The following is a 14,227-nucleotide window of genomic DNA, read 5'->3' on the forward strand; positions in this document are numbered from 1 at the left end:
TTCAATTTCTTTTCATTCTCTCTCTAGTTCCATTTCATTTCATTCTCACTTATTCCATTTCATTTCATTTCAATTTCTCATGTCTCTCTTAATATAAATTTTAAACTCTTCCAAATTGTAGGAAAATTAGAGGAACCAAGATATCTCAATCCATTCTTTATAGCCTACCAAAGAACATCTCTTATTTTTTATCAAATTCCCCTTTTCATCATCAAAATATGAGACGAAATCTAGGTTATGAATTTTAATTTCAGTTTGTACACAACTAATTTTGCCCGGAGACTATTTATTATGTACTATGCAAGGTTGTTACACCATTCCCGAATTCCAACTAGAGGTCTGCCGTTGTCGAGTTGGTGGATTCCTGCCTGAAGTGTGTGCTGACAGCTTGATCCAAAACCAATCTAGCATGGCAAACATACAGATGACTTTAAACAACATAACATCACTGACAAACGCTCTTATTTTCACCCAACAGGCCAGCTCCTGTGAGAAGATTTCCGACGACGTTCCAATTACTGTCGTCAGTTCATGTCCAATGTCATCTAAGATGGCGGACATTGTGAATTGTGAGCAGACGACCGAACGCCTTCCACCGGTTGACTACATTGGCGCTATCGACATTACCTTTAAGAATATTCACTGTGCTGTATGTCATGGACTGGATCTAGATGTAGCTGAAAGCCAGGTGGCGCCGTGGTCAGTGAGCTATAACTGTACAGATTTCCACGATGGTGGAAACAACATGGCGGCCATATTTCGCGATAGCACGTGTCAGGCGGTTTATGAACCACGTGATTATGATGATAAATTTTGTTCTATCATATACGAGTTGGATTCTGTTTTAAGAAATGATTGTTTTCGGTGCTTGGACCTTGTGCAGGCAAATGTTTACACGGATGGCGTTTTGAGCTGCTTAATTTGCCAGTTTGCTGTCGAGTCGAGTCGACAATATCCGCAATGTCCAGATCCAGAGGCGGAATCCAGTTTGATGACCCTGTTCCAGTTACCACGTGAATCGGAAAAACGAATCAAAATCAATCAGCAAGTTTTTAAAATCAGTGAGGTTTGTGCCGATGATGAGAAATTTGATGATCTTTTTCAAAAATGTCGACAGTTTAAATGTAAGACTGATGAGTACGCCAAGTCAGGCGAATGTTGGAAAAATAGTACGATTTACGTCCCTTCTTCATCTCAACCATTTCCTAACGGAACTGACGTCATCTATGTTAATATTGTGAAAAAATCGGAGATGGAATTTGGAGAAAGTTTTGGCGACGACTTCCAAAAACTGGCCACAATTCTGGATTCACAATGGAACTTGCTCATCATTAATAGAACCCAAAGTGAGGCAATTGAGGGTTCTGCATTAATTAGAATCGATCTGGAAAAACGATCTACTATTGATTTCCTAGATTCTTTTTCAAATAACAAAATCAAAAGGATTTTTGTGGATTTTTATTTTACGTTTTATAATTACCAGAACGCTAGCGAATTCAAGAACTGCATTGTAGAAACGTTGCATTGTACCACAAACGCAACGGTGTTTTTTGTAAAAGAAAATTGGTTTGCTCGAATGAAGGATGGTAACATAACATTGCTTTATCCGATGGAGAATATCTTGTTCCGGACGACAGCAAACAGCAAAACGGACGGTATTGCGGTAGAGGAGGTTTGCGTGTGTCCGCACACTGATGCTTCCACAGTCTTCAACTGTTCGCACGCACTCTATGTTTATACACAGGACGAATATGAATTTGATGCCAATGGCGAATTGCAAATTGTAGGACATCATCAGAGGTTTAGCTCCGAAGAATTCTACATTTCGGATTCTAACGCCTTTGTGTGTTATAATCCCGACAAAACGCACAAGTTCTTTACTATGGACGATATACAGAAGTATGTCTCGTGGGCTTGTTCTTCAGTGTCAATCATTTGTCTCATAGTAACCATTATCGTCTACTTCCTGTCTGCAAAACTCAATGTTCCCGCCAAGCTGAATATAGGTCTGGCTGTCTCTCTTATTTCAGGACAAATTTTACTGGTAATACCTGCTGGTGAGGACATCACAGTATGCCGATATATTGCAGCAGTGACGCATTTTAGTTGGTTGTCGGCCTTTGCTTGGATGAGTGCTCAAGCTCTGCAAATGTTGATCACTTTCCATCCAAAAACAATCCGCGTTTCGTCCAGTGATGGAAATTTCAGATATTACTGCTTGGCATGCGTAGGTGTTCCAATGGTCATGGCTCTCGTTTGTCTCATATTGGACCTTGTTCCGGGAGATCACTCTAAAGTCCAATATGGCGCCTCGTCTTGTACGTGGCTGTCCTCCAGGTCTGGATATATTTATGCTTTCTTTGTGCCAATCGGAATCAGCCTTGTATTTAATTTCGTCTGTTTCATCATGACGTTATATTTCATCGAGAAAGCGATGGCGTCAACGGAAGTAACGATTGGTAAAAAGAGGGATAAGAAAAGATGTCTTATGTACGTCAGACTCTCATCAGTAATGGGTTTTACGTGGATCTTTGGCTTCATTGCGTCTACGACCAACATCTCCGTCCTATGGTACGTGTACATCATTTTGAATGGACTTCAAGGCGTTTTCATTTTTCTGTCTTTCTGTTTGAATAGTCGGAATAAGGATATGATCAAAGCCAAAATGTCTGAAAGTAGATTTACGAATATCTTTACTGCAAATACAGAGACTACTAGCGCCAGGTCCAAAACTGACGACGAGGACACGAAACAGGTTACCTCTCGAAAAATTTGATCACAACCTGAACAAGAACAGACATGTTGGCTTGGAACTGTGGCGTGGAAATGAATGGAGTTTTACGTCCTACTTTTCTGCACCATTTTATTCTCGGAAGCAGGTTTGACAAACCCAGCCACAAATAAAGTAATGCAGATGGATGAGCTTAACCGGTCTCCACATTGTTTGGAACCAGCTGTTCACCAGGCAAAAAAGGCGAGACCTTTACAAAAGACTTTTCAGAAGATAAAGACTTATCAACAGCACCAAAAGTACCGACATCCTTCCCTGAATGACATGATCCTATCTAATCCTATCTATAGTTAAAATATTATTTTCGTCATTTCTGTCGTTAAATTCTATACAATTCCAACAGACCACCCCCCCCCCCCCCAACCCCATTTCACTCAAAATAAAACACTATTAAGAGCTATTGTAGTTTTTATTACTAACACAAACCATTAGATTATAACATGTTAAATAATTCCCGACCTTAAGTAGCAGACAGTGATAGAACTCTCCGTTTCAAAACTCCAGCTTTCGAGAGAACACGTTCCAAAACTTTCCAATTTTGAACAAATTAATGAAATTAATTGGGGTTTTACGTCCTACTTTTCCGCTAACGAAAACGGAAGACGGTAGTCGGAGTGTCGTTATTGGACCAGTAAGTTGAAGAACTTCAGTTGCATCTTGTTATTATGGACGTTTAGAGCCATACAGATGTATACTCCACCTTGGGGCACCAGGACCCTCCTTAGATCCAGGACCCCGTTGATAGTGGGGATCAGATTGGTCACACCCACAGTACCGCGGTACCATTTGATCTGGCAAGCTGGGTTACACTGTGTCGAGCATTTAACAGGTACAATGTTACCACCCACTGTTACTGCCTGGAGATCTCCTGGCGTTAATGTTAGTTCTGTTGGTCCATCTGAAAGGGATGATATATCTGTTTGACTTTTGTAATAAACTACAGGCAGGGGAAGGCAGTTGTAAGACAACAGCGTTGATCTCGTCAATCATCTACGTCACCAGTAATAACGTCGTATCATAAAGATTAAGATTATTGAACTAAGTATAGCGCTTCTCAAACGTCACATAACGTTGGATCATTGACGTCGCTTAACGTCGAATCATTGACGTCGCTTAACGCAGCACATAACGTCGTATCCTTCACATCACCTAGCGTCATCAATGAAATAATGTTAACGTCGTCTCAAAGACGTCAACTTACGTCACATCATTGATGTTGAATAACGTCGTACGTCGTCCTTGACGCCAATGAGTTTTTTGGAATGAGAGGTCACTTTTGGATTTGATATTCTATACTTACACACGACGTTAATGGCGAGATTCTCCTGCAGCAGTTTATTAGTGATACCATTTTTAACCTGACAAATATATTTGCCTGCTTGATTGCCAGTAATATTGGTTAGGTTCAATACGCCATTTCTAGTAGACACTGCACTCAGAGGACTGACCACGTTCTTATACCAAGTGATGTTACAAGGGGAGCAATCGCTGGAGCAGGAAATAGGTGGCAAGTTATCTCCCTCTATATAAGTAGTCATGGTAGGACGTGGTTTAATACTCACTGTTCCTGGACCATCTAAATATAAAAGATTAGATCATATAATAACGAAGTAGGTCTACGGTTATTCATTGAGATTAAAGGGATTCTATATTTATTATGTGTATCGGGGACACTTATCGCATCATTTTGCACCATTCCAATTTTCAATCAGACTTATTTGGTTCTTGCAATCCCAAATCGACTAAATTTCGAAATTGTTTGGGTATCGGGGGATATTTTAACAGTTGCGTTTCTATGAACCATGAGGTGAGTAGGGGACACATGGCTGTCAAATGCCTCTCTCGTGACACGCAACTTATTCACAGCCCATTGTCTTCAACGAATTGATGAACTTACAATAGACATATATACTAGCTGTTCTTGTGAGGATTTTCTTGGTTTCTGGGTTGAAGATGGTACAGGTGTAGTTTCCGGCATGTTTTCTGGTAATATTGGTCAGTTGTAGGACACCGGTAACAGCACTCGGTATTACGTTGGTCTGAACAGCAGGACCTCGGTACCAGTTGACTTTACACAGTGGGAAACAGTCGGCCGAACAGATAATCCGGTACATCGCTTCTCCTTCTTTGATAGGATGAACAACGGGCGGGGTGAACGTTACGAAATCTGGACCATCTGAAATACATAACATTGTTTGGAACATAGACAGGAAAAGGGGAGATATGAGTAGCCCTGGGCTCTCGGACCAATGAGTTTCTCGAGGCCTAAACCTTAAGACCCATCCAATATAGTGAGATAACGAAACAAGTATCTACTATTTAGTTCCTTGTCCTCAAACTACTTATACTAAATGTTCCATCTCAAAAAGCAGCTTGGTTGATTTTTATTCGTACTTTTCTATTCGAGTACTTACACGCAACGAAGACGTTGACGCGTTGAACGTAAGCTTTCTGATAGACATGTTTACTGTCGTACTTGTTCCCGGCGATACAATAGTAAGTACCAGCGTGGTGTTTGGTGATCTGGGCAAACCTCATCACGCCACCTACTGCGTTTAGCTTGGTGTTGTCCTTGTACCATTCTACGTCACATCCGGGATCACACTGACTCTCACAGGCTATTGGTGGAAAAACTTGGCCAACTTGTAACGGTCCAATATTGAATGTAATGTTGTTTGGACCGTCTGGAAAAACAAACAGTAAAGTTTAGTTCATTTTAAGAGATTGCAGGCGAGCCTCGCGTCTGATTGTAATCTTTAAAATGATACGGGATGCTGTATAAAAGCAAAGTGAAAACGATGTCGTAGCTTAAAAACGGGACCGTAAGAAGCGTAGAGGCAAAAGAGACAACTTCGACTTTAATATTTGTCAAAACTATAAGGATTTTGCATTATATTATTCTCAGCTTCATGGAACCTTTGTGGTCCGGAAATCAGATAAACATTCTATGTCGGCACGTGTTATATCTAAATAGTCATTAGGACAACTTAACACGATAACAATCTAAATGATTTACTGACGATTGTTATATGTACAGTAGAACCCCGTTTTACCGGTTGCAGACCATCGATTTCCGTCCGCTTTTTACTGGGAATGGATCTTCTACTATGCAAAATTAGATAGATATAGACAAGACTCTATATATCTTTTCTGGAATAGTCGGATTTAGGACTTTGAACTTACACATTACTGGGATCTTTATAGACTTTCTTGAAATGGCATTAGTCTGTTTATTGGTGGCCAGACAAACATAGACACCGCCACCTCGCTCCGAAACAGCCATTAAATCTATAACACCCTCGTTCGAGTTGACGAGGATATCATCTTTATACCACGTAATGTGACATGGCGGGAAACAGTCAGCAGTGCAGACGACAGGAACCTCACCCTTTCCCTCAATAACTGGATCTACTACTGGCGGGTTGATTACTACCACGTCTGGACCATCTACAATTTAATTGCTATATCATTATCTATAGATGCCAACAAGTTGTGGACTCCCTACTTCCTAACTCGATGTGGGTTCTTGGAGAGGGATGTCCAGATAACCTTTAAACATGCCCGATAGGGATTCCGAACAAACCCCATATACCAAATAAACATTATTAGCTATGTCAACCCTCTGAAAAGGATGCCGAGTTGACAAAACCCAAATACCAAATATCCACTGTTTCATCTGTAGTGCAGGAGTACCTCACTAAGAAGAGGAAGTAGAAAAAGATATACTTACAAATAATGTCCAGGGTAAAATTCCCTTGGGCTTGTGATTTACGGAAATTTTTGGTGTTAGTAACCTTACAGATGTACACCCCAGCGTCAGACTTGATCAGGTTGGTTAGTTTCAGAGTTCCATCGATGCTGGGTAGTATGTTCTCTTGGGTGATGGCACCACGGTACCATTCGGCAGTACAGGCTGGCCAGCAATCAGCTGTACAGAGGACGTCCTGGTCTAGGTTACCATTCTGAACAACGCTACTGATATTTGACGGGGATATTTCTGCTTTGTCTGGTCCAACTGAAAATTCAAAAATGAAATGAAATGAATGGAGTTTTACGTCCTACTTTTCTGCACCATGTGGGCTAATGAAGACGTGCAACGCCATTCAGGGTGCAATGAAGGAAATTTAGTCAGGACAGTAGCACACGGATCCTCGGTTTATTATTCAAGGGAACAATATAAATATTTTTTAGCTTATACGCCATTCTGTAATATATTTTAATTTTTTGTCGTTATGTAATTAATCTTAATTTATTTTCACTGTTGTTATTTCAAAATAACAGTTCTACTAGCCATGTTGGTGTTTGCTTACTCGGTATTTCTCTTGTATCTCTGATGCCCGAGGCGATTTCCCAATTACATTGCGCAACAAGGGCAATAACTGTCAACAATAGAAATTATAACATAAACATAAATAAAATAATATTTCTTTTACAAAAATTTATTCTCCCCGAGGCTGTAAAAGTTAGATGGCATGTTTCTCGTTTCATAATAAAGAAAAAGTCGAATCCGTATGCCAAATAAGCAACTAAACTTACAAATAACATCTATTTCTATATCCTGGGTAGTTCTGGCGACACGGCAGGTAAAATTACCAGCCTGGTACCTCTGTATACTAAATATCTCCAGTACGTCTATATAGGACAGGATTTCACTAGGATTCGAACTCTCATACCATACATTCTCACAAGGCGGTGAGCAGTCGTTACTACAACTTATAACTGTAGCGTCTTCACCTTCATAGAATGGACCAGCTGATGCCGGATTGATACTGATTTTGACATCCTTTTCTGGAATGAAGAAATAAAGTAGGAATGAATGAATGAATGAATTACTAGCATCTCATCCCAGCTGACAAATCAACCGACCATTAACAACTGAGATAAATGGCATAGTTGTTGATTTCGATTGTCAAGTCGACAACCAAATACAACTTGTATCAGTGGCAACTAGTTGCCGGTAACTGGTTACAACTAGGGGTAACTGCTGGAAACAAGGTGGCAACTGGAGGCATTTGAGATTTTATCAGTCATCGGTGCAGTCATGTCAGGTCTACTAAATCCAGAGATTGGCAATATCTCTTAGATGACACCAGTTGCTGTCGGTCCACCTGAAGCAACAACACCCAACCCCCATTACCCTTTAAAGCCACGTTGATTAAGCAACAAAGATTCGCAACCTTACCCTCACAAATAACAGATACATCTTCATTGTGTTTACAGTTGTGAACCCCAAAATCAGAGTGAGCGCAGTACAGATACGAGATCTCAGATCCGTTACATCTAAACTCGTCCAGTAGAATCTTTCCCGAGCCTTCACCATAAGCTGCTTCTGGGAGAGATTTTGGTTTGATGTCACTCTTGCCAGAACTGGATAGAAAATAAAGAGTCACTTTTGTTACCAACAACAAACAAAAACAAATAACAGCAACAAAAATCATGATAATAACTACTCTATTACGGAAGAGGTTGAAAAATTAGCCCAGACATTATTGGTGAACATAAAGATCTCTGCTTGTTGTCAACAGAAGTCCGAGTACCAGTATAATAAGACGGAATTTGACAAAGTGAAGATGGTGCTCTGGAAGATATTCCAGGACTTTCCTGCTTAAATCCTGCAGTAGACGCGGAATCAAGTTTGTAGAGCATTACAACCCAATGTGTTACAGGCTATTCATGAATCCTCCTTCAAGAGTTGGATTTCTTAAAAAAACTGCCAATCAACTTACACATCGAATCCCAATTCTCTACATACAACTCTAGCCGAGTTTTCATCCCAGCCGTCGTCACATACTGTTCCCCATCTACCATTGTACATGATCTCCAGCCTCCCGGCATAGGGACCAGCTCCTCCTACCAGTCTTATAGCATAGTCTAGAGCAGCTGAAAAATCATAAAAAATATTTCAGCTATCTGCATCACACTTCAAAACGATCTTTCAACGTATGGTTCTTTTACAATTTAGTAAGGTATAGTCGGAAGTATGATTGGGTTTGTTCTTTTTAGCTTTCGTAGAAGTGTTATACGCCGAAAGTCTCAAAGGTATCACATCACCTTCGATCTGGCAGCTTTGATAGCTATCTTGAATAGAGGTCGCCAAACAACAAAACTGCCAAAGGCATGCTAAGGATCAGCAGGATTTCTAGCGAGCCTAACAATATCTGGTGAGAAAGAAAGCTCTGGTTAAAATACCTACCATACTGAGGTTCTGTGGTACATTTGATACCTTCTGTTAATTCTAGATTGTCTATGGCGATATCACTCAGAACATCTTTACCTCTAACAGCATCTACATAGATCTAGGATATATAAAATGACAGATACCTGTCACACCTACATAATGTCAAGTTATTACGAATTCCGTCTAACTAGAGTTCGTAATAGCTTGACATTGTGAAGAAGCATCGAATCATTCACAGATAACATTTACTGTTATATAGTATAAGGGTACCGGTGGGAATCGTATATATACCCTATCATTGTGCTCCAATCTGACAACAGAATACTGTCAATGTCCCCAGTACAGTCACAATCTGCTGACTTGTTGAAGACGATATCTCGTATGATTGTGACCAATTGGCAAGCAGAGCTGTGCTTGGCTCGATGGCAGTTTTCTGTGGTGTGATAGGGGTGGTGTAGCATGTTCTCCGTGGGTTGTCACTCCTGTTGTGCTGACTCTTGCTTTCGCCGACATCAAAACTCATAAGCTCTCTCTTAACCTATTGACCTTCGCTCTACACCCAAAATATGTACGTCCTCTGCGTCACGTTGATCACTCTCACCTTACAGACCTCCCTCTCGGGCCCTTTCCCCTCCCCAAACTCTAAACACCAACCCCTCTCCCCTTCCTAGCCCCTCCCATCCAATATACTTACATTATATTTAGTATTGATTTGTACGGGGATGACTAGCTGGGCGTGGAACCACTGATCACCCTGTTCGTCCTCCAACTTCCACAAATTGTACCGTTCATTAGTCTCCGTCACCACATATACCGACAGACTGCCCATATCTTTACCGAACATATAATAATAAAACCCGAAACACGTGTTACCATTGAGACTGGTCTGTAGCTTACTCTTTAACTTGGCTCTGTCACCGGCTGCTCTTGGTCGGGATGATTCCGTGTAAATATAGGTACCTGAAGACAGAAACACATTCTCAACTACCAAACCAACAGTATTGAACCATATAATTGATCTTGATCGTACTACCAACTTCCACGATTACTAATAACTAAACCAGGTACTAACGATCCGAACCGCAAAACAAAGCCGAAATCCAAAACAGTATTTTTGCGAAACATTGGTAGCAGATAATGAACTTTTCAACGTGCCTTTGTGGATTTTAGAGAGCACTACCTAGTCATGTTAGGGGGTCAAGATGCAATCAAGACGAGTAGGGCCAGAATTGTCAGGCTAATAAATAGGGTTGCTTACCATAGTGTTTGGTAACGAAATCATTCCTAGGTCCAGTTCCTTTTGTTGGAGTGTTTCCAGATCTTCTGATCCAGTCGAATTCATCCTCCGCCTTGACATTCTCCCACGTACAGAAATCAACCTCGAAATCACATTTTGCTGGAAGTTATAATAAAATATTGGATTATACAGGTTGGTGATGCTCTCGAAACGTTCAGATGGGTGATCAGGTTTCTAGATGAACCTTCTCGTCTATATCTATCTTCACAATACCAAGCAATTACGAACCTATAATTACGTAAAATCTTGACTTTTGAAGACCGGTACTTCTCTCGTTGTTTGAAGTTCGTGTGCTTCTTCTTTCCATGTCATTAAAAACAATAGTTTTACGTCCTTACACACTGTGGTGCCATAGAAGAGTAAGCTAATCATCTTACCTGAACAGTCAACTATGTGAAATAATAATAGAAAATACAGAAGAGAAAGACAATGTATTATAACCATGGTGATGAAGTCTTGTATAACTGACCTATTAAATGGTTAAATAACTCTTCACTCAGAAAATTCCTCTCATAAATAACGAGGAAACTGTCAAATTAAATTAAAAAGTTTAAAGGTGGACTGTCTGCGTTTTTGGATCAACTTTCTTTTCGATGTGCCAATTTACAATCTTTATTATTGTCAATGATGGGTCTTCAGACTGACAGCCTGTAGCACCCGAACGAGGAGACGTTAGTCCTTCTGATCTACATTACTGACTGGGTAACCATTCCCTATTGAATCTTAACAGTTAAGATATCTTTAATGTAAACAATCTGTAGAACATGGGGGCTAAGTTAAGTGTCTTCGTTTCGGCCTTTATGAACATTGACAGGAGGAAACAGGATTACGACCTTCGACAGAGAAGACGGACAACGTCACCTAGGAAATACCTATCAACAAAGAAATCTTGAATTTGCACAAACTGAAGGTCAAATATGCCTATAATCCCCAGATAATCCCCGGCTAGATAATTGACTAAGAGAGATTTGGGTAAAGAAATGGGAGTTAGTCATCCTAGAGGGTGTAAACATAAAATGGTATATTTATGAATATTTTTATTCAGTATATTATGTCTATTCGACTGGTGAAATTAGTTTCCCACGACAACAAAATAAAGCAATAACAATATTTCTTACAGTTCATCTCGTATTCATAGTTTTAGTTTCTCAACTTCATTTAGAATTTCAAAATATTGGAATTTCATCCCCACTTCTTATCCAGGTGTGCTGATGATGATTGTATATCAGAAACATGTGCCAGCAGCATGGTATGTGCTCCAGTCAATTAGGTTTGATGAAGATTCTTCGAGGGTATGAGATGCGCATTGTATTCGAAATTATACGGTAATTATCATTTATAGTAATATACATTTTTTCAGATTTACTCAAGGGTAAGAAGGTAATTATATGCGCATTATACAGTATATGGGATAACCGTCAGTTAAGCAACGTCTTAAAGAAGTAAGAAGTCATGCGCATTATACTCGCAATTATACAATATATGGAATAACATGTCAGTTAGATTTAAGTCAAAAGTTTTCTTAAACTAGAACTGTGAATATGAGAGAAAATAAAATAAAATGAGATATATACAGTGTGATATGAATATTAACAGTGTTATATAATGATATGATATGGAATATTATCTATCAGATATAACTGTACATTCAGTGTACATCTAATAATCATCAGAGCTCCTTTTAACAAGAAATCTCTGATCGATCAAGTCATAAGTATGGTTTTTTCTCAATTCCACTATTTTTTTTTCTTGAACAGTGGCCCAGCATGGTCAAAATACAAAAAATAAGTCACACAATTATAAATTATTTTTGTGCATTTCAGAAACAGCCCCCTTCAAAACATTTTATATTAAACTATATAAAATTGTGTTTCTGGGTCAATGAGACCATTCTAATATTGACATTTGATGATTGAAATGATGAAATTTTCAGATATAAGCAATAATAAGGTAGAAGCATGACAGTCCAAAATCCATCACAAAAATATTAAAACTAAAATTGCCACCATGTTTTTGTAAATAAAAGCAATAAGCTACACCAAAAAACTTACTAACTTATTTTCATTTAGATTTTGATAGATATTGAACAAGGTCTTGTTTTTTTTTAAAACTCTACACTGAATGACATACATCAAATAGCAATAATATGCTAGACAAGAGTCAGTAAGTTTCAGTCATAAGTAAATAACTTGTTTGTTTAACAATATAATACAAATATCAGTCCTTTTATTTCACTGTCCAAAATACAGTAAACATGATTTGTGCATTTTAAAGGGACAGATGCGCCATTTTTTGGGAGTTGATTAGATTCTGTAATATATGTAAATAGTCTTCAGAAGAACTTGAAATGTATGAAAATCACATAATTCCTTTAAAAATACCTTAAACTAGGAATTTTACTCACTATTTCTATATATATCTTTTCTATAACACAGAGTATCTTAAATTGACATTCAAACCCAGATAATTCTGGACACACCTGGATTTGAAGGCTCAAATTTCAACAGTGAGCTGTGAACACTATTAATGATTAGCTTAGCTTAAAAATCCCAGTTTCTGAGAGTAAAGTATGATTGGTCAAAAACAAATGGCCTACCTGTCACTTTAATGGAATACAATTTTAAAAAAGCTGGCAGATATAAAGTAATACATAAAAAAACCAAACAAACCCAAAAAAATATTCAACTGATCATTTCAATGTTGGTTTACTTAGTTTAAGGTGAAGTCATATCAATATATTCAACAATCCCATTGTTTAACTAAATATACAATAAAAACAAAACTTGTAAATATGGAGTTGACTCTCTCATTGGTTAATGTTTTGAGATCAAATGATGAATTATGAAAAAATTGATGTCAGAAATTCGAAAATTAAAGGGATATTTACCCCCAAAAAATATATTAGAAATATAGATTTATTAGGAAAATGGTTCATTTGTTTTTCATGATTTAATGGTTAAAAACTAATAAATGTGCACAGGTATTGTTGAAGATTAGCTTTATTAGCTCCAGTGAGACTCTCTGAGAAAGGGATGGAGAGTTGACAATCCAAGTCTTAGAGTGCTATCAGGTATTTTTCATAAGATAAATAAAAACTGTCACAACTCATATTGTATTTGTTTTCCACCTCTTCTGCACCGTTGTTAGCAGCCAATGAGAAGCTTCATTCGAGTTGTACATGGGCAATGGATTTTTTCTCGGGCGTGAAGCCATTTTGATTGTCAAGAATGCTTTAAAGTGACTTTTCTAGGTTTCGGGATAGAGATGGTATGATGTTGTATCATCACGGTGCGAATAGCCACAACCATTGTATTATCTCACCTCGGACATTTGATGCCACTATTGAGAATTAATACTAGTTACTTTCATAAGGGATAAATTCGTCTAAATATTCTCTTGATCAGCTGATTTATGATTCGTGGTTCTCTTGTATGTTATTTTGACGTCATGATATCTAAACCTTTTTAAAAATAAAGTCTTTTAAAAGATGTCATTGAGAATTGAAATATGTACAAGTATAAAAGTTGACATTTTCTTCCCTTGAAATTTAATATATATTTGGTTGATCTCGAATTAGAATTAACAGATATTTGACAAATATGTCATTCAAATCTCATTTGATGGTCTCCTTCCGATTAAAAACATATATCTTGCAATTTAACTCGTATCAGAATCCACGATTTCACCCTCAGAATCCATACATTCCATATCATCTGTATCTTCGTTGCCATCTGGCGTGTCTTCGTCCATGGTTTCACCGGTTAATGCCACTCTCGCGTAATCATCTGTATCTATCGACTTACAGAAATGGATGGCATATTTCAGTTTCTCACGTAACACAGACTTACAGGAATATCTTGGCATTTTTAATAAAAAGAAACAAGTATAACTTTCTGGTAGGAAATGGTCTGGTGGATTATATTTATCCAGAACCTGAAAATAAAATTTACAACAAAAATCA

General features: G+C 38.4%; 4 protein-coding genes across 4 annotated transcripts in view; 1 reads left to right on the top strand and 3 right to left on the bottom strand.

The window, feature by feature from the left end:
* Window positions 1-2,245: 2,245 nt before the first annotated feature.
* Window positions 2,246-2,776, top strand: LOTGIDRAFT_125317 (hypothetical protein; the record flags this gene model as incomplete). Its single annotated transcript, XM_009061532.1, has 1 exon — window positions 2,246-2,776. The coding sequence occupies one exon, from the start codon at window positions 2,246-2,248 to the stop codon at window positions 2,774-2,776; it is 531 nt and encodes a 176-aa protein (XP_009059780.1).
* A 5,201-nt stretch (window positions 2,777-7,977) lies between these two features.
* Window positions 7,978-8,657, bottom strand: LOTGIDRAFT_69892 (hypothetical protein; the record flags this gene model as incomplete). Its single annotated transcript, XM_009061509.1, has 2 exons — window positions 7,978-8,146; window positions 8,518-8,657. Coding segments are annotated over 2 exons (309 nt in total), but the record flags the coding sequence as incomplete, so codon positions are not given.
* Window positions 8,658-9,012: 355 nt separating this feature from the next.
* On the bottom strand, window positions 9,013-9,933 carry LOTGIDRAFT_77902 (hypothetical protein; the record flags this gene model as incomplete). Its single annotated transcript, XM_009061514.1, has 2 exons — window positions 9,013-9,087; window positions 9,664-9,933. Coding segments are annotated over 2 exons (345 nt in total), but the record flags the coding sequence as incomplete, so codon positions are not given.
* A 1,356-nt stretch (window positions 9,934-11,289) lies between these two features.
* LOTGIDRAFT_218809 (hypothetical protein) overlaps window positions 11,290-14,227 on the bottom strand; it is a gene marked incomplete at its 5' end in the record, with an annotated part of 42,028 nt that continues 39,090 nt past the window's right edge. Inside the window, one exon of the mRNA XM_009061533.1 lies at window positions 11,290-14,199. Within this exon, the coding sequence (XP_009059781.1) occupies window positions 13,924-14,199 (276 nt within the window). The 3' untranslated portion in view covers window positions 11,290-13,923. The remainder of the gene's footprint in view (window positions 14,200-14,227) is intronic.

The sequence above is a fragment of the Lottia gigantea genome, assembly GCF_000327385.1.
Source record: "Lottia gigantea unplaced genomic scaffold LOTGIsca_49, whole genome shotgun sequence".
Classification (NCBI taxonomy): Eukaryota; Metazoa; Mollusca; class Gastropoda; family Lottiidae; genus Lottia; species Lottia gigantea.